The sequence below is a fragment of the Bombus affinis genome, chromosome 5 (genome assembly GCF_024516045.1).
Source record: "Bombus affinis isolate iyBomAffi1 chromosome 5, iyBomAffi1.2, whole genome shotgun sequence".
Classification (NCBI taxonomy): domain Eukaryota; kingdom Metazoa; phylum Arthropoda; class Insecta; order Hymenoptera; family Apidae; genus Bombus; species Bombus affinis.
In genome coordinates, this window is record NC_066348.1 from 9,599,854 (window position 1) to 9,623,037 (window position 23,184).

Sequence of the window (23,184 nt, forward strand, 5' to 3'; positions counted from 1 at the left end):
ATATTTGCAATTGATACAATAAAAACTAAATAATTGGCATGTGTAAAATAAGACTGATTTTTTGTCTTTATATTATTCATAAGTTATGTATTAGATTTAAATTTTTAAAATGCTCCTTTCCACATGAATAATATTCTTTGACATTTCAAATAAAGAACGTTAGAGAGTTTATTCATTGTACACAAATCCTACAATATTAAATTGAAAATTAAAAGTAATTGTGATGTACATATTTCATTCTGCATTATACAAGATGTATTACAAATAACTTAAGAATATTTAAAATAATAATGTTAAAATACTTTTAAAAATATATAAATGTGTATGTTAATAAAAATTTTATTTATGTATTTTATTTGTATAATAAAAAAATTATGCAGTTCTTTGTACATGCAGATGAAATTATATAACTGTATTAAATGAGTTTTACAATAAAAATACATGTTAAATATGAAATAAATAAATTTTAATATAAATATAACAAAATGCATTTAACCACTATCTTCCTCATACAAAGGATATATTGTACATTCAATTTTGTATCTTCCTCTTAAAGACTTAAGTTTTCTTTGATTATATACTGGGTGTAATAAAATTTCAGGGTTTATTTTAATTCACATATTTAAAAAATATTGTTACTTTTATATTACTTCTATATTTATATTATAGCATTACATATTAAATTGTCATAAGTTATAAAAAATGTATCATTGTAAATTTATTCTTCACTTATGTTTTATAAGTATTTGCATTAAGTATAAAAATTAAAACCTATATACATAATTCTGTTCAATATAATAATGCAATTTTATTGGTAACGTACAAAAATAATGCTATTACTATATTACATAAAAAATAAAAGCTACATATTTTCCTCTTCCATTAAATTTTAATTTAGCATTCCTTCTAAAAATACGAGCGCATCAACATTATCAATTGCACTTTCTACATCTCTTTTTTGTAAAGTTTTTTTTTTCATTCGTGCTGTATATTTGTATGATTCTTTAGTAAGAGAATCAATAAAAAGTTCCTGTAATAAGACATAAGATTTAATAATTAAGACACACACACACACAAAACATTTTTTATTTATATTTGTTACAAAAACCACTTCATTCTATATATGTATATGTTAAAATGTTTTAATTTAGTAAAATTAAAATCATAATTGATAAAAGTAAATAATTTGATAAATAAAATGATTTATATAATAGATTTTAATGTAAATTATATCTATAATTTGCACACAGTATGTTTCTTTAATAACTGGCATTTAATTATTTACAAAAATAAGGAATATAAGTGAAACATATACCCAAGAACATACATAACACAATTGTTACAAATTTAATGACCACAAATTTTTAAAAACTTTGTAACTATTGTAGTATAGTAGCAATATTATGTTTCATATTATTCACAATTCATAAATAAATGAAATACATTTTATAATTACCGTAGATTTTGTAATTAAGAAAACAGCTTCTTGGTTAACCATATTCACTTCAGGATCCATCTTTATAATTGTTTTTATTCTACCTAATGGTAATTTTACTAATTTTTCCTTTTGCTCTTCGTCGATACGAACATTATTTTCAGCTTCTTCTTGAAAATCCTGAAGATTTTCTCCTCCTGTACTAATAATATTTTCATTTAATTCTTTATCATTTCCTTCCTCTTCAAAATTTGCCATATTTACATTAATTTGAACTAATATTTCAGGTGCACTAAAATAAGTTAAGCTATAGGAACAAAATTTCGATACAATCCAATTATTTCATAACATATAGTAAAATTCATTTTATTAGAAATATTTGTTCAGTTTTCAGTAGTTAATATTAAATTTTCTTAACTATATTTATATCTTTAAATTTTAATATCAAAAAATTCAAAGTAGCGAATACTTTCATACTTCGTACTTTAAATTCAATTTTTAAGTTTTTGTAACTTACGACATAATTTTATTTTATATTGATTCGTATGAATATTTTTTTTACAAGTTCGATATAATTAACTAAAAATAAATAGTATTAAATATAATATTTAAAAATTATGGATATCTAATATAATAGTGCAAATAATAAACTTTATGTTTTCGATACATTATTATATATAAGGTAGTGTATTATCAGAATCTTTTATTTTTAGTTATATTAAAAATAAATAAATGTAAATGTTCATGTAATTTCAAATTATACGTTATTTAACATTTGGCGGATTACATTAGTCTAGTGATAACAGACATGACTTTCTAGTGGTGGAACGTAATATTTTTGTTCCTTAACTTTAAAAAGAAGAGAACAATAATTTCTTTTATGTAATATCATTTTACTAAATTTAATTGTATAATATACATGAATATAATAAAAAATGCACTCTGTTAAATATTCGTCCCACTCTATTTCGAGAGATATAGTTACCAATCTAAAACATTTTAATACAACGGTAAATGCCTTTTCAATTTCCACATGGACATCGGGCTTTTATTTACGACTGATAATTTGACAGTCGTTTCAAAATTTATGAAAACTTCTTGAAATATGGAAGAGAAATCTTGCAAAGAGCAATTAACAGAAAATACAGGTTCTTAAATATATATTACGATTCTAAAGAATGAATATATAACTTATCATATTCGTTTTATTACAGATATCAACCAAGATGAGTTGATTCTTCAACAACAAAGACGTATCGAAATGGAGGTTAATATACGTTATCGTTCTTTATAATTGATTTTTTTTTAATTTTCTTATAGTTACTATTTATTTTTTATGAAAAAATTACATATTTTCATTAATCATATTTAATAATTGTCGTTAAGGTCCATTCTTATTTTTTATCTTTGAGTTTAATAAACATTTTATTTACTAATTATCTTATTATGAATTGTAAATTAAGTGTACATATTATAGATAGGTTACATATAAACAATCTAATTTAATATTTATTGTTTTCATCTCTTTATTTTATATTTATAAAAGGAAATAAAAATATGAAATAAAGTTGTTATCTTCCAGATTTCTGAATCCATTGCTTTGGTTGGAGAGAAAGAATCCATAAAAAGTTTGGAACGTGAATACTCTGAAGATGAAATATACCTTTCGAAAGCTAAAGCATTAGGTCAAAAATATTCATATATTAGGAGAACTAGACCAGATGGGAATTGCTTTTTTAGAGCCTTTAGTTATGCATATCTTGAAAAGTTAATTGGAAATAAAGAGGAATATGAAAAATTTCGGGAACTTGCATTAAAAAGTAAAGAAAGTTTGGTAGAATTAGGTTTCCCCCAATTTACAGTTGAAGATTTTCATGATACGGTAAATACATTTTATTATAAATCATATACTGATAAATTTTTATTTTTTTTATTATTTTAAATGTTCAAAAAAGAAAATGTTTCTTTGTGTTACAGTTTATGGATGTAATTGATAAAGTAGGAGAAGATACAGAGTCAAGCTATATTGAATTACATAAACTTTTCAATGAACAAGGGTGTTCTGATTATGTTGTTGTATATCTTAGATTAATTACCTCTGGTCAATTACGGCTTGAAGCTGATTTTTATCAGCATTTTATTGAAGGAGAACGTACTGTTTCAGAGTTCTGCCGTCAAGTAAGTACTATGAATATTATTTTATACCAATATTTACAATTAATATTATGTTTATTTTGAGAATTCGTTATGTGACACAAAAGCTATATTTTTCTATATATAATATATAATATATACATATATCAACTATAATTTTTCTATATTTTTAATATATATAGTTTATTTTTTAATCAGTATTAATTAAATTAATTACTAAAGAATGTTTATTTTTATAGGAAGTAGAACCAATGTACAAAGAATCTGATCACATTCACATTATAGCTATGAGCACTGCTTTAGGAACTGGTGTACGTGTTCGTTATATGGATCGAGGTGCTGGAACTGAAGTAACTGCACATGATTTTCCTGAAGGTGCAACTCCAGCTGTTCATTTGTTATATCGCCCTGGTCATTATGATATTCTATATCCTTGATAAATCACACATTTAACTGGCACATAACTTTTTAAAAAATCTCACAACAAAGATTAATTATTTAGAAAATTATATCTTGTGTACGTAATCAAAACTCATAAAATTTTTGTTTGGTTAGATGTAACATTACAGTTGTAAGTAATTAATTTAAGCCTTATAGAATATTCAATAAAATTATGAAATTTTATGTAAAAAAAGCTGTGTTTTTTAAGAAAATACAAAGGTGGGTCTTTGTTATTAATAATCATACTAAATTGTTCACAACCTTTAATCATTTATTAAATATATAACAAAGAATTTAACATGATTTCTTTAGTGCATTATTGATACAAATTGTTCTCTTAAAAAATTTTGAGATTATAAATTTTAAATAAAATCACACAACAGATCATGTTATCAGGATGATATGTTGATTATAATTTTTATAATAATAATTATAATTATGTATTGTAAATCATTTGAAAGGCATATTACAAACATAAATTATATATCATAATAACAATACAAGAAATATAATAGAGAATGTAGTTTTAAATTCATTGTAAAGTTAAATACTTTAATTAACATTTTATAGTAATACAATAAATATTTGTGAAATTAAACTTTATTATATAGAAGCCTTAAATTATTTATATGATTGAAAAAAGAAATAGTTCTAAAATATACAATTATAAACCTAATTAGTAATAATATGATACAAAAGTGTAAAATATATGAAAAATTATATATTATAAATGAAGATATAGGGTAAGTATTTATTATAATTTATCTTTGCATAGAACGTACTTGTTCAGTAACTTCTTCCAAAGTTATAAAACTTCTATTGATAGATTCCATTTGGTATTCTAAATGAGTGGTTAGAAGAGCAATTTTCTTCAGATTAGTCTCTGCAGTTTCTAGACTATGCTCTTGTTGTGCAAAATTTTTTGCACTGTGCATTAATATCTATAAACGTATCTTAATTAAAAAAACGATATTTATAAAATATACGAATTTTCATAAATATAATGTTTCGATAAATATATGTATTTTGAAATTTTACCTCACTGCTTTTTGAACCTCTTTGTATTTGTCTTGCAAGGGATGCAATATTGTTTACATTAACTTGTACTCTATCAGCCAATCTCATTTTTGACTCAACAAATAAGCTTCGAGCACTTGTACTTGAAGCTGAAGCCATGGCGTATAGATTTTTATTAATTTTGAAACAAACTTTAATTTAATAACCTTCAGGTTCTTATCTGTAATTGTTAACATAGACTTAATAATGAACAATAAGATATATTGCATAAAAATTAAAAATATATTTTAAAAATTAACTTTAAAACATTCATATAATTAAATGGACTAAAATCATAGAAAATAACAACAATATTATTATTAAATACAGGGAGTCTCTGTTGAAGTTAACACTTACATGCAGATTTTGGTTAATTGTAACAATAATATCTTTCACATTTGTCTCGTGCGTTTGTGTTTTTTTATTCTAAACACTACCGATTTCTTTGAACCTTTTATGGGAATTGTTCTGTGTACAAGTGCATAACCTCCTTTACACACTGATTAGTTTCACCATAAATAGAAGTCTGTTCAATCTTTTCTTGCTTCAAATAACAATCCATTCATGATCTATTAATGATTTATTCGCACTAATCGCAGTCAACTAAAGAATCTTGTTTGTATGTACCAGTGTCTATTATAATAAACATAACTCAATATATTCATCATTTTGTTGATATTTTCAGTACATATTCCTATTGGTGAATATAACTATCACTTCGAGCATTTATAATACAAACAAGTTCATATACCACTCTAGCGTTATCTTATAATTTCATTACATTTCTAGAGTACAACGTCATTATGTGAAGATCATAATTCAAAGATAGTCAAATGAATAAAGTTCAATTAAAATGATTCAAATTCAAAAAAATTGTTTTCATCCATCAAAAGTAATAAGAGAAAATACTAGTGACTTTAGGAAAATAAAAAAAAAGAAATAATTTGACAAAATAATTTGTCTTTCATGGTATTTCTCTTTTGAAATCATTCGAATTATGTCATAAACATTTTTCATGTCATTAAAAACGGAGCAGATATTTACACGGCCTCCTTCATGTAAAACACCCTTTAATACTATTATAATGTAATAATGTAAGTATTTTTTATCATAAATTTCATTCTATGTAATAAAATTTGAGACATGTATATTCTATTTTCTAGAAATAGAAAGAGAAGTATAGAGAAGAGAAGTATAAATAAGTTTAATAACTTTTTATTGATAAATGATATATATATTATTAAATTAATAAGATTCATTTATAAAACCATACGCATTTCTACAAATATTTCGCATCTATCACTTTAAAAGAGTTCTCTATGAAATATATAAATTATATCAAATACTTTAGAATATAGGATTCAGATACATAATTTCCAGTATTATAACTTTCTCTTAGATCATATGTTTGTAACTTTAATGTAAATCACACAAAGTGATGATAGATTCAGCTAATAATCAGCTGATACGTAAGAACACATCAGAAATATATTCATGTGTGCAAATATATATATGATATATATATACATGATAACCTATATATATAGAAGTCTTATATGTATGTAATGTGGATGCTAAGCGTTTTTTCGAAAGTCAATCTTACATTTTATAAAAATATAAAAAGAAGTAATATACACATGATATATGTAGTTAATATATAAAGGGTTAAGTTTTCCTTGTGGATCCAACAACTGATTTTTTTCGTGTTATTTAATAGTCTTTGACGTGTAGAGTCCGAAAATGTAAGTCTTAACTTTAGGATCCATCAAATCAGAGGTTCAAAAGTTATATGTATGTAAAGTTGTGCTTTTTCAGCGTATTTTACATGTTATTTTAACGCCATGTTGGTTTCTATGTTCTATGAAAAATAGTTTTATAACTTTAAAAAATATGTTGTATTTCTTATAATAATAAATCCAAAAGATGGTGTTATAAAAAATAATAACTGACTAATTTACTAATTTAATTTGATTTTCAAGCTGCTATATGAAATGTCATTAACATTTTGTGATTAAAATAATAATTTCGGAGATGGATCTTGATAATGTTAGTTTACTCGCTCAACAAATTAGAGAAACAAGTAAACTTTCCACAAAAGATGCAGAGGTAATATATTTCATACAACTGCTTATATCAGATAAAAGTAGTTATGTATATAAGATTTCTTTTATTATAGCATCTAAAAAGTTTGCGTATACAGCTAAAAAATCCTGTATTACCACAACATGAGATTGAAACCCGTGCTGGATCTCGTCCCCCAACACACGAAGAAATAAAAAAATTTGAAGAAATAGAATCTATTAAAAAAGGATGTTATAATACATCAGAGGATAAAATAATTGTTCATAATTGGGAAGAATTTTGTAAGGTTTGTCTGCTTAAAAAATGTTCTATATTCTTATATATCTTAACGTTGAAAAGATTTTCCTTATCAAATGTTTTATTATTCCTATACAGTTACATCACTGGGACCCTAAAGAGGTTGAACCATTTTTACTTTTGAGAGAGGAAAATAAAACATATATACGCAGTAAAAGGGAAAGAAAAAGATTTGTACAATTTTTAGCAGATGGTTTGCCAAAAAGAACTTTGTACAGTGTATATCACAGATTTAGAATTTTGTATGCAGATAATTTTCAAAGAAGGTAATATATGTATAAAATAGAAAACTTCTTTTGTATTAAATGCTTAATTGATTTTCATTTAATACTTTCTGTGTTCTACTTCTCTTATGTAATATTCACACTCTACTAAATATTATATAAACATTAACATTCTTGTTTTATATCAAAAATAAGAATAGTTATGTTGTATATAAAATATTTTTTGCAATTAAAAGTAATATAATTTTAATTCTCTAAATCTTTAAAAATTTATTCTGTAAATTCAGTAGTTTTTAATTTAATTATGTTTAATATATGAAGGTTTCATCCAGATGAAGATAGAATGATTTTGGATCACTTAGAACATAATGTCAACCTTGATCATAAGCGGAAATATACAGATTTAGCAAGAGTTTTAAAACGAACTCGAATTTCTATTTGGCGTCGTTATAAACTACTCAAGAAAAAACGTTGTGGAAGATAGAATTATTAGATATTATATTAGATTTTTATGATGTTTGTATGTAAATCGTTCGGGCGGATACTAAGTCTATTCGAAATCAGTTTCATGTCATTTATTTCACCATCGTGAATTTTCAATTGATATCAGACACCTTTTCTCGTTTGAAAAATAATGATTTAGCAAGATTTATAAAATGAAATTGCACTAAGTGTCCGCGTGGACATGGTATCCACCTCACATGCAAATAAAACAATCCGCTTGTCGAGAGTTAATTGTCACATTGTGTTGTTAATTTTATCTATTTTTCTTATTTCTATATAATGTGTGTTTAAATTTACTGTGACAAAATAAAGAAATGTTAATCGCAAATCTTATGTATAAATAAACAATATTGAATAGAATATAATACCTTTATTCATTAAACATAATTCAGCATTCATTTGTTAAAATTTCTTAATCCAAAGTTTATTAACATAATTGATACGAATATTTAAATCAATTTTGTATATTACGAAAAGGGAATTTTGCATATTAAAAAAGAACATAGACAAAGTGAAATTACTTGTATCAAGTAATTTGATATACATATTTATACATATGTATTTAAAAAAACTTCATTTTTTGAAATATGCAGTATTTATGTGTTTTGCTGACGCAATACTAAATTATAATTATAAATGTAAATAATTATATTATTTACATGTCTTATATGCGATAATCAAATTTTATGAATATGATCTCAACATAATTATTGTATAATTTCCAATTAATATTAAATAAACTATTGTGTGGTTTAAATATGAGAAAACACATGTACAAAGATTAATAATGTATATATAATATATAGAAATTATTTATATTCAATAAAGGTAATAATAGTATCTTGTAAATAATGTGTTCTATATTATTGTAGGATTAATATGCTTAGTAAATATATTTACTTAGTAAGTAAATTTTCTAATTAAAAATAATATAGATTATGTACATAAAGTGCAAGTAATTTATATCAAAAATTTTTAATAAAACTTTTACTTAAATTTTCATTTTTAAATACTAGATACTGATTTATACAATTTATACATGTTTGATATTTTCATAAAATGCAAAATAAAATATATGATTTATTTAATAATGTATGATTGTTTTTTTTTAATACATAATATGGACAGTAAAATGTTTAAAACAATATAGGTATGTAATATACATGCGAGTTACAGAAAGGAACAGATTTAATCTTTTGTACAAAATTATAATACTGCCAATATTAGCACAATAAATTTCTTAATTCAATTTTTTAAGGAAGAAAGGTTTATGTTTAAATAACATAAAGTATAAAATATCATATGATCTTTTGCATTTTTGCAATTACATATAAAAATATATATAACTATACATTCAAATTTGTACATAGGGTGTTCCAAAATCATGCTGCAGAACTATTTGCTACATACTATAAATTTCTTTTTATTTTAAGAATCGAAGTTTATGGAAGCAAATCATAAAAAATATTCTTTTATTCACTAAATTTATCTATTAAATAAAAATTAAAAAATTAAGAACTGAACATTGAGAAATGTGTATGGCATAATTACAGTTCACTGGCACTAGTAAGATATATGTAAAGTACATTAAAGCTATTGAAAACACTTTCAAATCAATACATTTAATACTAAAATGTATTGCATATAATTCTTCTGTATGAATATATATATATTTAATTATTGGAATTTGAAAATTGATGATTTTTTAAATTTATTTGTTTTTATATTATAAAAAATTATAAATTTATATTATAAATAAATAATAAAAATTTAATTATAATAAAACTTCAAACTATGAAATGATATGAAATTCGCTAATTTCTCCTAATATAAGTTTGTTTGTTTCTATGTTTAATATGATTTTGGGACACTCTGTAAATAAATAAATATGTTTAATTCGTACAATTACATTATCTGTATAATATTATTTATAACTACTAGGCTATATTTAAAAAATATACACATGATTAGAAGATATTCACAATGACTGTTGTTTAAATGAAGAAATAAATTTTGTTATAACAAAGCATTTAGAACTTCTACAAAATTTAAATATGCGAGTATTTAAATAATCTTTCTCTGTAAAAAGGCTGCTTATATATTTACACAAGTGTATGATTTCTAAAATAATATTATATTATATACTATATGAGTCATATCATAGCATATTCTATATTATATATATATAATTTGTCATGATGTACAAGCAAAACCATTGTTTTTTCTTTTATCTTTTTTTTTTTTTTTTGAAATTATGAATTTTATTTATTAAAACATTTGTCCTATCACAGCAAGTGATCGTACTGCAGATTGCACATTATTTACATGAATATGATGAGCAACTGTGTGATGATGGTCATCTACAACCATCTCTCCATATTGAGCTCGACAACGTTTCTGATGTGCAAACAAACTGCCACTGTGACTATAAGCAGCTCCACACGTTTTGCAAACATATGGTTTTTCTCCAGAGTGAGTATAAGTATGTTCTTTTAATGTACTTAGTCTTTTAAATGCTTTGCCACATGTTTTACACAAATAATTTGCCTCTCCAGTGTGTCGTGTTAAGTGTCGTCTAAAAGCTGAACTCACAGCAAATGCTGCACTGCATACATGGCAAACAAATGGTTTATCACCTGTATGAATCCTAATGTGATTTGCTAAACTGGTCGTTGTAGTAAATCCACTATTGCAAGTTTTACACACATGTGGTTTAATACCAGTATGAGTTCTCATGTGATAAGTTAAAGAAGAATTGCTTGGATACACTTTACTGCAAATATGACACAAGTATTCTCGTGGAACCTTTTCTTTTGGTTTATGTGTCCTTTGATGAAGAACAAGACGAGCTTGACTAGCACATACTTTTCCACAGATTTCACAAGTAACTGGTTCAGCTTTTGGTTTATGCATTGATACATGACGTCTAAGACCTTTCTTTGTTGCCATAATTTTATCACAATGTTGACATTTATATTCACCAGATTCATCTTCATCACTTTCTTCTTTTTTAACATTTTCATTCTCTTGTAAAGTGTTTTGTGCAGTACTTGGAAAGGAATCATCATCAGAATCAAAAAATTTATTATCATCTACTAAATTGTCTAGTAAGCCATGACCATGTTTTTCTGCATGTTTTTTTAATGTATCAGGCCTAAAGAACCATTTTTTGCATACAGTACAGGAATATTTTTTATCTCCGTGTACGAGAGTATGTCTTTTCAGATTTTTTAAAGATGAACAATATTGACTACAAATTTCGCATTTGTACAACTCAGGTGCATTTTCAAAATCATAGACTTCATTCACAGTACCATTTTCATCATCAGTATCATCTTCAAATTTCATTTCTTTTTTTGGTTGCTTGTTATCCTTTTGTTCATCTGTACTAATTTGTTTAATCATGTTATTTACTTTTTCAGTATGAGATTTTAAATGACGTACAAGACTTTGAGGTTTAGAAAAGCATGCATGACACAATTGACATGCAAGAGGTTTTGATGCATGTATTTTTTTATGATTTTCCATATTTTCTAATCTATAAAACATTTTTGAACAAACATTGCATTTATGCTTTTTTTCATGAACAAGGGAATGTTTTTTTAAACCTCTTTGTGTGCTGTAACATTTTGCACATACTTTGCATTTAAATTTTAATTCTCTAGAATCTTGACCATCATTGCTTGAATCATAATAATTATTATGAATTTCATCTTCGCTATAGGTTTTATTAGGCACTGATTTTACTTTCCTAGTAGAAGTACGTTTTTGTAAAACTTCTTCTTCTTCTTTGACATTATCATTTAATATATTGTCATCAAAGAATTCCTCCTCTGGTTTTTTATCATCCTCTTCTGGATTTTGATTGATATCTTGGTTTTCATCTGGTTTATTTTCCATATCAATAGTTTCAGAAATATCATTGTTACTCTCTTGTGTGAGAGATGTTTCATGTATATTGTTCTCTGAAGTACAAGATTCCTTTTCAATTTCTTTAGATCCTTCAAATCCGATAGAACAAATAAAAAGTTTTTCATTTTGCATATCAATCTGGTTGGTGCTTAAGTTAGATTCATCTCTACAATATGAGTCATTAGTTTGCATATATTCTTGAGAATTTGATACTCCATGCATTTCTTCTTTCACAAAATAATCTTCTTGATCAATTTGTTTTTTTGATAACAATGTTCTTATCTCAGATTCAGTTTGTGTAAATGTGTCCTAAAATATTTAAAAGCATTTACAGTTACTATATCAAGTTTACAGTTACTATATAACAAATTGACATAACATGTTATATTTACCACAATAGTAATTTTAGTTGGTTTATTATAATACATTCGCAATTTGGCATCAGAATGTTGACACTGTTGTCTAAATTCATGAGCAACACTTGCTTTATAGATACAAATATCACAAATTAATGAAGGTAATCCATCTTGTTCATGAATTTCTATTGATCCACAAACTTGTATCTTTTGTGGAAGGCTCGAAAAATCATTTACTTCTTGATCCGTACAGAAGATAGGAGATAAATTAGTACCCTCTGTAAGGCAAATTCTGCATATTCTGTCCATATTAAGTGGTAAATCAAAATATTCTGTCATTGTTTAATGCAAATACAGAACAGTTTCTATGTAATAGATTTCCTGTAAAGAATTTATATAAACATATTATATGATAATTTGAATACAAACACTTTTTTAAATAAAATATTTGTTTTTATTTTATGTATTATTTTATTTTATATTTTTTAATCGGAAAAAACATTTCATAACATAAACAGTGGGTTTTTATAAAATCTGAACTTAAGTGTATATTTACAACTTTTATTTAATATATAAATAACAGTATAGTATTTGATGTTATTGATAAAAAAGAATAAAAATTCATTATAAAGTTATCAAAATTCGAAATCATTGTGACAAAATTTTGAGATGCGTTAGTATATTCAATAACGTATACATAATTAAAAAAATGGAGTATACATACAAGATGGAAACATTTTGTTTGAAAAACACTTATTTTTAAAGGAAATAAAAAAGATTAACATACAAAAATGAGAGGTTCTCAACCTTCGGATCTTTTGTGCACCGCGAAAACATGCCACGATGTTGAGACAATGCTTTAGCAGTGATGCCCAGATGAATACATTGCAGCTTCTTTGAAAAACCTGTATCTTCCAAAATTTTTATAATACACAATTCTCGAAAAATTTTTACCGTATGTTAAAGAGCAATGTCACGTGTTTCGTTATTAATCATAAATTATTCGTTTCGATAATACTTTTCTAAGAAAAATCTATCACTTCTCTATTTCTTTGTTTAATGGCTTCCCTGTACTACGAAAGTTGAGAGCAATCTGAAGCGAACGCATGAAATGAAGAGTCTAGAGACTTAGTGGACGGGTCAATACAAAGAAAGACTATACGTGTATGGACTTCAATAATTGGTAGTACTTATTTCATGTAATAGGATGCAACTGTACAACATAAAGTTAAATATATTTTGTAATAATCAGAATAATAAAGTATTTATTGAAAAATATCTTTATTACACCTTTTTCATTTATATTTGAGATATGATCAGTGTATTGTACATGTCAACAACATTAAAGCTTGATATATATTAAACTTACATGTTAAAAATCGAATATTATAATATATAAAATATATTGGGGGGGGGGATAAAATTTTAACACGATTATCTGTTGTTACTGCTAAGATAAATTTTGAACGGCATTAATTTATTTCGATTAAATTTTCATTAAATTATTATTTATTCATTCTAAACTTGACATTAAATATAGAATCATTTTGATTTAGTGCGCTTTATATTTTTGTATTAAATAACCAATCGAAACAAACGGTTTGTAACTAGCAAATTTGCAATTTTACAATATTTAGGAATTTTATATTTAGAAAATTTTGTATACGATGAATGAATTGTTGAGTGGTTTGTCTATTTGTGACAATTCTTAGGTTTGATCGCCGTGGGACTTTCTTATCCGCCGATCTGTCAAAAAATGTAAATGTAAGACTGTGATTGAAGTTTAAGGTTTCTAACATACGGTAATGCAATCGGAGCAAGTTATCCGATTAAGTCGGAATATTAGGCGGATGTAGAAGGAAAGCTTTTAAGTGATACTGGAATATACTATTTATTTTTTAAATGCCATTATGGCTTTGCGTAAAGTAAAAGGGAACTTTGAACGTATGTTCGATAAAAATCTGACCGATTTAGTACGTGGAATTAGAAACAATAAAGAAAATGAGGTAAATTTGTAATTACGTTTGGCATATTACTCTCAAATATTTATTACAGACATAACCTTAGTCGAATTATTAATACATATTTTCATTTAAATATGTATCATATTGTTGTAGGCAAAATATATTGCACAATGTATAGAAGAAATTAAACAAGAATTGCGACAAGATAATGTAGCAGTCAAAGCAAATGCTGTGGCAAAGCTAACATATGTAAGTTCAGATGTATATAATTTGTCACTAGATACATTTTTAACATCATTAATATAATATGTTTTAACTTGTTTAGCTTCAAATGTTAGGGTATGATATTAGCTGGGCTGGTTTCAACATAATCGAGGTGATGTCATCTGCAAAATTTACATATAAACGAATTGGATATTTGGCGGCAAGTCAAAGTTTTCATGCAGATACAGAAGTATGACATTATTCAAAAATTGAGATAAAATTTAAGTTTTTAAGAAATCTGATAAACATTTTACATACTCTGCTATCAGACATATATTTTATTTTGCATATTCATTTTTTTTAGTAATTTTTTGTGAACAGATATGATAAAATATCCATTTGAAGAATTTTCATGATGTATGTTTATTAAATTAATATTGTATTCTATTTTGGTCAATATTATATTACAATGGATATTTTGTTATTTAGATATATGAAAGTAACACTGCATGAATATTTATAATTTATATTATATGTAAGTAAAGAGTAATTATTTCGTAAGTTCTGTTATGACATATAAAGAAGATTTGTCAGGTTTCTAAAGATTCTGAATTAGTATAGAATAATTAAATCAATTTTGACAAATAAAAAGTGTTGATTTATTGCAGCTGTTGATGTTAACTACCAATATGATTCGCAAAGATTTAAATAGTCAAAACCAGTATGATGCTGGTTTAGCTCTGAGTGGTCTGTCTTGCTTCATAAGTTCAGATCTTGCACGTGATTTAGTTAATGATATAATGACATTATTAACATCTACAAAGCCGTATCTACGCAAGAAAGCTGTACTAATGATGTACAAAGTCTTCTTACGATTTCCAGAGGCCTTGCGGCCTGCATTTCCTAGATTGAAAGAAAAGTTGGAAGATCCTGATAGTGGTGTACAAAGTGCTGCTGTTAATGTAGTTTGTGAATTGGCAAGAAAAAATCCAAAAAACTATCTAAGTTTAGCACCTGTTTTTTTCAAACTTATGACTACATCCACCAACAATTGGATGCTGATAAAAATTATTAAGCTGGTAAGTGAATATTAGCTTTTAGTCTTATATTAACAAAGTGAAACAGATTAATGAAGATATAGGCTCATTGTTATAATTAATGAATATTTGTATCCATACATATATATGTATACACATACGTTGAACATGAGCCAAATAATATTGGTCTTGTTTCACATGCTCAGTTCTCCACTATAACACTGATTGAGCCGAAAATGGGTCGGCGACTTACTCAACCACTAATTGACCTGATTTCAAGGTTTTCATATTAGTTGATCATCTTTTCATTACCAAAATATAGTAAATTATAGACATTAGCTGTAGTATGCATTAGTAGCTTGTATTTATTTCTAATATGTATCCACGAATGATTACATTACATGTTGTAAAGTGTAAACTATGTTTAGCAATATTCATATGTTAAATATCATCATATTTCTTAGATTGCAATTATATTTCCAGTTTGGCGCATTGACACCTCTAGAACCTAGGCTTGGCAAAAAATTAATAGAACCCCTTACAAATTTGATACACAGGTATTTCATGTATTTTTGTCTAAATGTAAACCAATATATTGGGTTTGCAGGTTTGTTCACTGCTTGCGGAATAGTTTAATATTTTACTGCTCCTAACATGGAAAATTTATTTAGATATTTATTTTCTTTTAAGTTTTTGTATTCATATTTCTTTGTCATTAAATAAATCCTAAATGATAAATTATGTAATTTATTGTATTTTGCAATTTAATTTTTCAAATGATTAATTAGTGATATAATTATTATAATTGTGTAATGTTATACTAATTATATGATATTACCGGTTTTTAGTACATCTGCAATGTCCCTACTATATGAATGTATAAATACAGTAATAGCTGTATTAATTTCAATTTCATCTGGCATGCCAAACCATTCTGATTCGATACAGTTATGTGTTCAAAAATTGAGGATATTGATAGAAGATTCTGATCAAAATTTAAAATATTTGGGATTGTTAGCAATGTCGAAAATTTTAAAAACTCATCCAAAAAGTGTACAAGCTCACAAAGATCTTATAATGCAATGCTTGGATGATAAAGATGAAAGTATAAGATTGCGTGCCTTGGATTTACTATATGGAATGGTTTCAAAAAAGAATTTAATGGAGATAGTTAAAAAGTTAATGGTGCATATGGATAAAGCTGAAGGCACTGCTTACAGAGATGAATTACTCTCAAAAATTATTCAGATATGTTCGCAGAATAATTACCAATTTGTTACTTATTTTGAATGGTAAAGTGATCACCAAGTTCATATTTGTTAAAATATATTTTACATTTACATAATATTTATCCACATTTATAGGTACATATCTGTACTGGTTGAACTTACAAGAATGGAAGGTACCAAACATGGACCATTAGTAGCAACTCAATTACTCGATGTAGCAATTCGTGTCCAAGCTATACGAAAATATGCAGTTCAACAATGTGCCTTATTGCTAGAAAATTCATACCTTTTAACAGGTCAACCAAGAGCAACAATGTCTGAAGTTTTATACGCTGCTGCATGGATTTGTGGAGAATTTTCTAGGTATTCTATAATATAGTTTCTGACTTGTATTACTTTTCTGCTTAAAATGTAATTAATAATATATTACATTAACAGTGAACTAGAGGATCCTATAGCAACATTACAATCAATGTTACGATCACAAGCTTCTAGTTTACCAGGACATATTCAAGCCGTTTATGTTCATAATATTTTAAAACTTGCAACAGCAACATTATGTGAAGCTGTAAAAGATGGAGATACAGAGACTATGGAACAGGTAAAATAATCTACAAATACAAAAATTATTATTTATCTAATTATTAATGTATTGTATTAAATTATGTTCATTTCAGAATTATACATAAATTTTGTTGTATTTTATAGATTTTTGCACTGAAAGATAAAATAGCTGCATTTGTATGCAGCGGGGATTTAGAAGTTCAAGAAAGGTCTAGTTCTGTATTGGTTTTACTTGAATGTTTAAAAGAAAGTCCTGCTTTGGCAGAAGAATTAATGGAAGCATTTGAAGGAGAGCTTAATCCTGTTGCACCAAAAGCACAAAGAAAGGTAATTATTATTTATATGTTTTCATGTAATTTTATTAGTCAAGATTTTTTTCATTTGCTTCGAAAAACACATTCTATAAAATCATATCATTGTTATTAATTTCCTGTGTATTGATTTTTTATATTTTTTTCGTACATTTTATGTATTGAATGTAATGTTCAAATTAATATTAGATGTCTGTTTTTTTTATTGTTAGCAGAAATAAACTAAAAAATAATAATAATTATTATTTATATACATTATCTTACTTTGTTTAGGTGCCAATTCCTGAGGATCTGGATTTAGACTCATGGATTAATGATCCACCATCAGAAAGTTCAGATTCAGAAGATCAAGATATGAATGATATTTTCGTTAAGACGGAGAAAATGAACGACTCCTATCCTAAACGAGAATTTAATGAACCATCAGCAGAGGAACTTCAAAAACGACGTGAAGCTAGAAAATTAGAACAACAAAACAATCCACATTATTTAAAAGGCACATTCAAGAATTCCACATCATATCATAACTCATCAAATATTTATGAGGAGTTTGAAAACATTCCTGTAACGGAATTAGATATTCCAGTTTCTTTAAAAATTACGAATAATCATAAAAGATACAAAGTACATGGCAAAAAGAAGAAGAAGACTAAGAAAAGTATGTTTAAATCTTGCATGTATATGCGTTCATGATAATTATATTATCTTAAATTGTAAACTTTACAATCTTTAGGTAAAAAGCCTACTTCAGAAGATGAACAGGATGATATTTATCCTATTCAGGTGGTAAATACTGGGATTGGTGAATTGCCACCAGGTGCAGAATTAAGTGATAGCGATGATTATGATCATGTGGATGTAAATGACCCACACAGAGCCTTAAATATCGATTTGGATCTACCTTTGAGGGATGATGAAAGATTACCTGTATCAGAACATAGAGTTAATGAAAATAATTTAGTTCAAGAAACTACTGAATCTAAAGGAAAGAAAAAGGAAAAAGTAATATATTTCTTCTTTTGTTTAAAAAGTTATAATATATTAATTATAAATTTTATTTTTAATAAAGAAGTTATTAGTTCAAAATTAAATATAGTTTTATTATATTTTATTTATTAGGGGCATAAAAAATCAAAGAAGAAAGTTAAAGAAGTTAAAGGAAAACGTTATGACAATCAGTTACAACTTACTGATATGTGGTTAGAAAATAATACTTCCACAGGAAATATTCAGCCACCTGTTGCTAATGAATATACGGAGGTTTTCAGTGAAAAGGAATCAGAATGGAAAGATGCTAAACGCAAGAAGTCAAAAAGTCAAGAAAAGCATAAAAAAACAGATGAGGACTCGAAGCATAGAAAATCAAAAAGATCGAAAATTAAAAAAGAATCTTTAAAAAAATCTTCAGATTATGAAGAAACCGCTGGAATCTCGACACCGTCTAAAGAAATATTACCAGATTTAAGATATAATTTTTCAAATTCTGAAGATAATACAATTTTAGAACCAGTTACTTCGTACGAAGAATTAGCTAAAAATAAAGTGCTATCTATAACATACGAATTGAAACAAGTTCCTCACGAGTCAAATAAATTAGTTGCGTCAATACTCATTACGAATAATTGTCAGAAGCTTGTAAAGGAATTAGTTTTTGATGTTCCAGATACATCGTCATTGAGATTAATGAGAAATGTAAGTTAATATGTACAATGAAGAAACAAAGCAAAAACTGTATAATTTTACAACTGAGTATATTATTTCTTACTTTGATAATTGCTATTTCTTACGTTATGTACGATATTTAACTTGCGTGGCAACAAAATAAAGAATTAATTTTAATAAATATGCTATTCTTTCAGATTGGAGATGAATTTGGTATAAAACTGCCATTTCAACTGTCTCCACAAACCAGTAAAGAGACACAGTTTACTATTTTAATTTCAGATGTAACATTTGCTCAGAGGTTGAGAGGCACGCTTACATATATGTTAGAAAGCAAAGAAAGTACATTGCAAGAGAAACTTGACTTTACTATGCATTTAACTTGCAGTAAGTTCATGGTTGGCCATCTTTCACATAAGGATATATTAACAGAATTACTTAAAAGTGGTCAACTTGTATACAAAGTTAGGAAAGAAATTGTCCTTTCTCAAGATTTTGATATTATTTTAAATTTAATTTGTTGTAAATGTAATCTTACACTTGTGGAACAAATCAACGATACTGCATCTTTATATGGACATTCTTTGAAAGGACATCATGTGTGCCTTTTATTAAAGTATAACGTAAGACAAATATATTTTACTTCTTAACATTTAGCATTAATAGTGATTTTAATAAAACAGTAAATGTAACAAAAATACAATTTTCTTTTATAGAAGTCATCAGGCAATTTGGTAATTGAAGGTAAAGGTGACAATAACACGTTATTGTCAGGAATTGGAGAAGAAATTTTAAGGATTCTAACATAATATTGAAATAAACTGAAGTGTCCGTATTTTATGAGTCCTATCCTCATTCATTGCAGCCGTGTTCATTGCGTAACTTAATAGTAAAATGAACATTCTATATTATATATATAAAATAATGGCTATAGAAATCGTATCCGCAAACTTATCAAATATTTTCAGAAAAAGATCTTATCTAAACTTTACATCTAATTTAGGTAAACAAATTTCTAACATATGCATGTAAACATACACATGTATGTGTATAAATAGACACATGTATAATTATCTATATGTGTATGTAAGATAAAGTTTTAAGAAGAGGGAAGAGAGATTTATTATCAGAAATTGAAGACATCAGAAAGGAAGTAGTTTATTTTATTTGCATGCAATTTCAGTTTATGAACTCAAGTGCAATAATAAGATAGTAGATTATAAAATGAAATATTTATTTTAATAAACTTTATCATTTAACTTCAAATAGAAGTTTCAAATCGAGAAGTTTCTGTGTAATTTACTATATGTAAATATTACATATTAATGACAATTTTCTTAAAAATTAGTCATGTTTCATATTAATATAAATAAAACATGTTTGTATAGCTCAGAATATTGAAATACTAAACTATTTTGCCAAAGTGAAGGAGAAGTATAATAAACTTTTTATGTGAAATATTATTTGTAGAGAGTATTCATCTGTAAAGTAACCCAAAATATCTTAATAAATTACAAATATTGTACATTAAAAATTAACTACTTATACACTGATATCTTCAATTTTGTGTTTATTGAAGGATTAATATCATAATTACGTTGTTGAACTACTGATTAAACTGTAAAATACATCATGGATACTCGCGACTCGTGTGAATGTACATCGATGTTTCTCAGCGGAGTGTATACTTTCTTCATGTAATGACTTTGTAATATCAATAATTTAATACACATAAGGTTTTATGATAAGCATATAAATATGCAATATGAACACATGGAACACCAAATGTAAATAGCCAATACTTGTATGCTATAAACAATATCTTTATTTTAAATATCTTCCAAAAATTAATCTCATTTACGTAAAAAGACGTTCTATAAGAAAGTAATTTAATTATACATTACTCCTCTCTATATTAACATTAAACTTATGATTTGAAGTCATAAACAATAAATAAGTGCTGATCAATAATTGAAAAAATATTAACAGCATAAATGCCAGTAAATGATTTATAAAAATTGGAATTAATATCTAAGCCTTTAGACAGATTTAAATCGCGACGAATAGAAATATTGTGTATCAATAATATGAATATTGAACTTCTTGCTTTAAATACTTTTTCTTTAAATGTAAATTTTTGAACTGTTACTTTTTTTATTGCTATTTTTGAAAACAAATTTTCATGTTCTGTTGTAATAACATTTACTGTGCCAAAAAAAGATTAATGAATAACTTCGTCCTTCAAACATATAATAGTGTGAAAATATATTTAAGCCAAATAACTTTTTGTTTCCTTTTTGCATTTATATATAATATTAAATATACTATTAGTTTACGAAGATTATTGACATCATGTTTTACATCGATTGTAGTTTATGTATACTGATGTTTATAAAAAAATATTCGTTTTTACGAATAATAATGATCTGTTAAATTTATTCATAAAAATTGTCTTACTCTTTGTACTTGATATATATAAAAATATAGATTTTATCTTTGAAAATATGTTTTATGTAAAAAATTTTTTCTTATTAAAAGAGATATAAAATACAATACTTTTTATATGAATTATATCTACTTATAATTCAATTTTTTGTGGTAAGTAAATGTTTAAATTTATAAATGAGCATTAATTTTGCTTTAAATATTGCAATGTATCTTTTTGTTGATAATTAAATATATAGAAAATATGATATAAATCTTTAAACAATCAAAATAAAGCTCCGAAATTGTAAACATTAACGTTGCTCGGTTTTTATTTGAATAAAATTGGATTTAATGATATTTTTTTATTTACTTATAATTCTCAATGAGAATTGATTGGAAAATTCATCCAAATAAAGAATGATATTTTTCGTGATACATGTAGTATCATAAAATTCCCTAGATTTGCAACTTTGTTGCATGAAATATATTCAGCTGATGAAATGTATTCAGTATGATATACTATGATATATTCAGTTGATTCAACTTATATAGCAACAAAAGTTTAGATTATTATGTAATAATATTATAAAATAAATATTTTTAAGATCCGATGGATAAGTCGCATTCACATAAAAGGTTGGTATAACATGTTTTGACATTAGTTTAATATGGCGGTATTTTTTAGTGTTAGTGCATGGTAAGAGTATCGCGTTCTTTATTATTTTCGTGTTATTAATTGAAATTTTGTTGCCAATGAATTATGGAGGCTGGTGCGAGTACCGGTACTCGTACAACGCGATTTATGATGGAGGGTGTCGGAGCCCGAGTCATCCGTGGACCCGAATGGAAGTGGGGTAAACAGGTTAGTAAAGAGGTTAACTGGTTTTAATATAATTTTTAATTAAGATATTATATTACATTTGTGAAGGATGCTATTTTAAAGACAGGATTCACATTTTTCTATTTATATTTTCACATAACATATGATATACATTTTATTTTTTTATAATATTCCATGTCCGTTAAGGTTATTGCATTATACTTAATATTCGTTTAATTTATTGTTGGAAAACTTTTATGTATATGGAAGTGAGGAAGTGAGGTAAACATGTTAGTAAAGAGGTTAACTGGTTTTAATATAATTTTTAATTAAGATATTATATTACATTTGTGAAGGGTGCTATTTTAAAGACAGGATTCACATTTTTCTATTTATATTTTCACATAACATATGATATACATTTTATTTTTTTATAATATTCCATGTCCGTTAAGGTTATTGCATCATACTTAATATTCGTTTAATTTATTGTTGGAAAGCTCTT

The 23,184-nt window shown here is 25.6% G+C and overlaps 7 protein-coding genes across 19 annotated transcripts in view; 4 read left to right on the forward strand and 3 right to left on the reverse strand.

Moving 5' to 3' along the window:
* Positions 1 to 783: 783 nt before the first annotated feature.
* Positions 784 to 1,801, reverse strand: LOC126916754 (DNA polymerase epsilon subunit 4). The gene is made up of 2 exons (XM_050722859.1): positions 1,457 to 1,801; positions 784 to 1,030 (listed from the first exon to the last, which is right to left on the reverse strand). The coding sequence occupies exons 1-2, from the start codon at positions 1,691 to 1,693 to the stop codon at positions 890 to 892; spliced, it is 378 nt and encodes a 125-aa protein (XP_050578816.1). The 5' UTR covers positions 1,694 to 1,801; the 3' UTR covers positions 784 to 889.
* A 617-nt stretch (positions 1,802 to 2,418) lies between these two features.
* LOC126916748 (ubiquitin thioesterase otubain-like) lies at positions 2,419 to 4,223 on the forward strand. Its single transcript, XM_050722847.1, has 5 exons — positions 2,419 to 2,583; positions 2,650 to 2,702; positions 3,018 to 3,317; positions 3,413 to 3,613; positions 3,829 to 4,223. Exons 1-5 carry the CDS (start codon positions 2,541 to 2,543, stop codon positions 4,024 to 4,026), a joined length of 795 nt encoding a protein of 264 aa, XP_050578804.1. The 5' UTR covers positions 2,419 to 2,540; the 3' UTR covers positions 4,027 to 4,223.
* Positions 4,224 to 4,612: 389 nt separating this feature from the next.
* LOC126916755 (BLOC-1-related complex subunit 7) lies at positions 4,613 to 5,881 on the reverse strand. Its single transcript, XM_050722860.1, has 3 exons — positions 5,444 to 5,881; positions 5,069 to 5,267; positions 4,613 to 4,971 (listed from the first exon to the last, which is right to left on the reverse strand). The coding sequence occupies exons 2-3, from the start codon at positions 5,204 to 5,206 to the stop codon at positions 4,792 to 4,794; spliced, it is 318 nt and encodes a 105-aa protein (XP_050578817.1). The 5' UTR covers positions 5,207 to 5,267; positions 5,444 to 5,881; the 3' UTR covers positions 4,613 to 4,791.
* A 187-nt stretch (positions 5,882 to 6,068) lies between these two features.
* On the forward strand, positions 6,069 to 8,580 carry LOC126916750 (uncharacterized). 3 transcript variants are annotated; one of them, XM_050722852.1, is made up of 5 exons: positions 6,069 to 6,180; positions 7,066 to 7,192; positions 7,263 to 7,454; positions 7,544 to 7,731; positions 8,011 to 8,580. In XM_050722852.1, exons 2-5 carry the CDS (start codon positions 7,118 to 7,120, stop codon positions 8,171 to 8,173), a joined length of 618 nt encoding a protein of 205 aa, XP_050578809.1. In that variant the 5' UTR covers positions 6,069 to 6,180; positions 7,066 to 7,117; the 3' UTR covers positions 8,174 to 8,580. The 3 variants fall into 3 exon arrangements, with proteins under 3 accessions (XP_050578809.1, XP_050578808.1, XP_050578807.1); XM_050722851.1 differs by lacking the exon at positions 6,069 to 6,180 and adding an exon at positions 6,473 to 6,828 and having other exon boundaries at positions 6,902 to 7,192; XM_050722850.1 differs by lacking the exon at positions 6,069 to 6,180 and adding an exon at positions 6,474 to 6,828.
* Positions 8,581 to 9,489: 909 nt separating this feature from the next.
* LOC126916744 (zinc finger protein 345-like) lies at positions 9,490 to 13,588 on the reverse strand. Of its 3 annotated transcripts, none has more exons than XM_050722832.1 (3): positions 13,269 to 13,588; positions 12,498 to 12,842; positions 9,490 to 12,414 (listed from the first exon to the last, which is right to left on the reverse strand). In XM_050722832.1, exons 2-3 carry the CDS (start codon positions 12,798 to 12,800, stop codon positions 10,462 to 10,464), a joined length of 2,256 nt encoding a protein of 751 aa, XP_050578789.1. In that variant the 5' UTR covers positions 12,801 to 12,842; positions 13,269 to 13,588; the 3' UTR covers positions 9,490 to 10,461. The 3 variants fall into 3 exon arrangements, with proteins under 3 accessions (XP_050578789.1, XP_050578791.1, XP_050578790.1); XM_050722834.1 differs by having other exon boundaries at positions 13,249 to 13,588; XM_050722833.1 differs by having other exon boundaries at positions 13,186 to 13,588.
* A 453-nt stretch (positions 13,589 to 14,041) lies between these two features.
* On the forward strand, positions 14,042 to 21,266 carry LOC126916740 (AP-3 complex subunit delta-1). 2 transcript variants are annotated; one of them, XM_050722828.1, is made up of 15 exons: positions 14,042 to 14,060; positions 14,174 to 14,467; positions 14,579 to 14,674; positions 14,751 to 14,879; positions 15,298 to 15,708; positions 16,150 to 16,223; positions 16,515 to 16,958; positions 17,031 to 17,258; positions 17,334 to 17,496; positions 17,604 to 17,786; positions 18,044 to 18,428; positions 18,504 to 18,772; positions 18,890 to 19,462; positions 19,630 to 20,055; positions 20,149 to 21,266. In XM_050722828.1, exons 2-15 carry the CDS (start codon positions 14,372 to 14,374, stop codon positions 20,239 to 20,241), a joined length of 3,570 nt encoding a protein of 1,189 aa, XP_050578785.1. In that variant the 5' UTR covers positions 14,042 to 14,060; positions 14,174 to 14,371; the 3' UTR covers positions 20,242 to 21,266. The 2 variants fall into 2 exon arrangements, with proteins under 2 accessions (XP_050578785.1, XP_050578784.1); XM_050722827.1 differs by lacking the exon at positions 14,042 to 14,060 and having other exon boundaries at positions 14,127 to 14,467.
* Positions 21,267 to 22,506: 1,240 nt separating this feature from the next.
* The window catches only part of LOC126916983 (E3 ubiquitin-protein ligase MIB1), a 441,377-nt gene continuing 440,699 nt past the window's right edge, over positions 22,507 to 23,184 (forward strand). For 6 of the 8 annotated variants that reach the window (XM_050723361.1, XM_050723367.1, XM_050723366.1 and 3 more), the window contains exon 1: positions 22,508 to 22,721. In XM_050723361.1, coding sequence (XP_050579318.1) covers positions 22,620 to 22,721 — 102 coding nt within the window. In that variant the 5' untranslated portion in view covers positions 22,508 to 22,619. Of the gene's footprint in view, positions 22,722 to 23,184 lie in introns of all 8 variants that reach the window. The other 2 variants (XM_050723359.1, XM_050723360.1) reach the window with 1 other exon arrangement.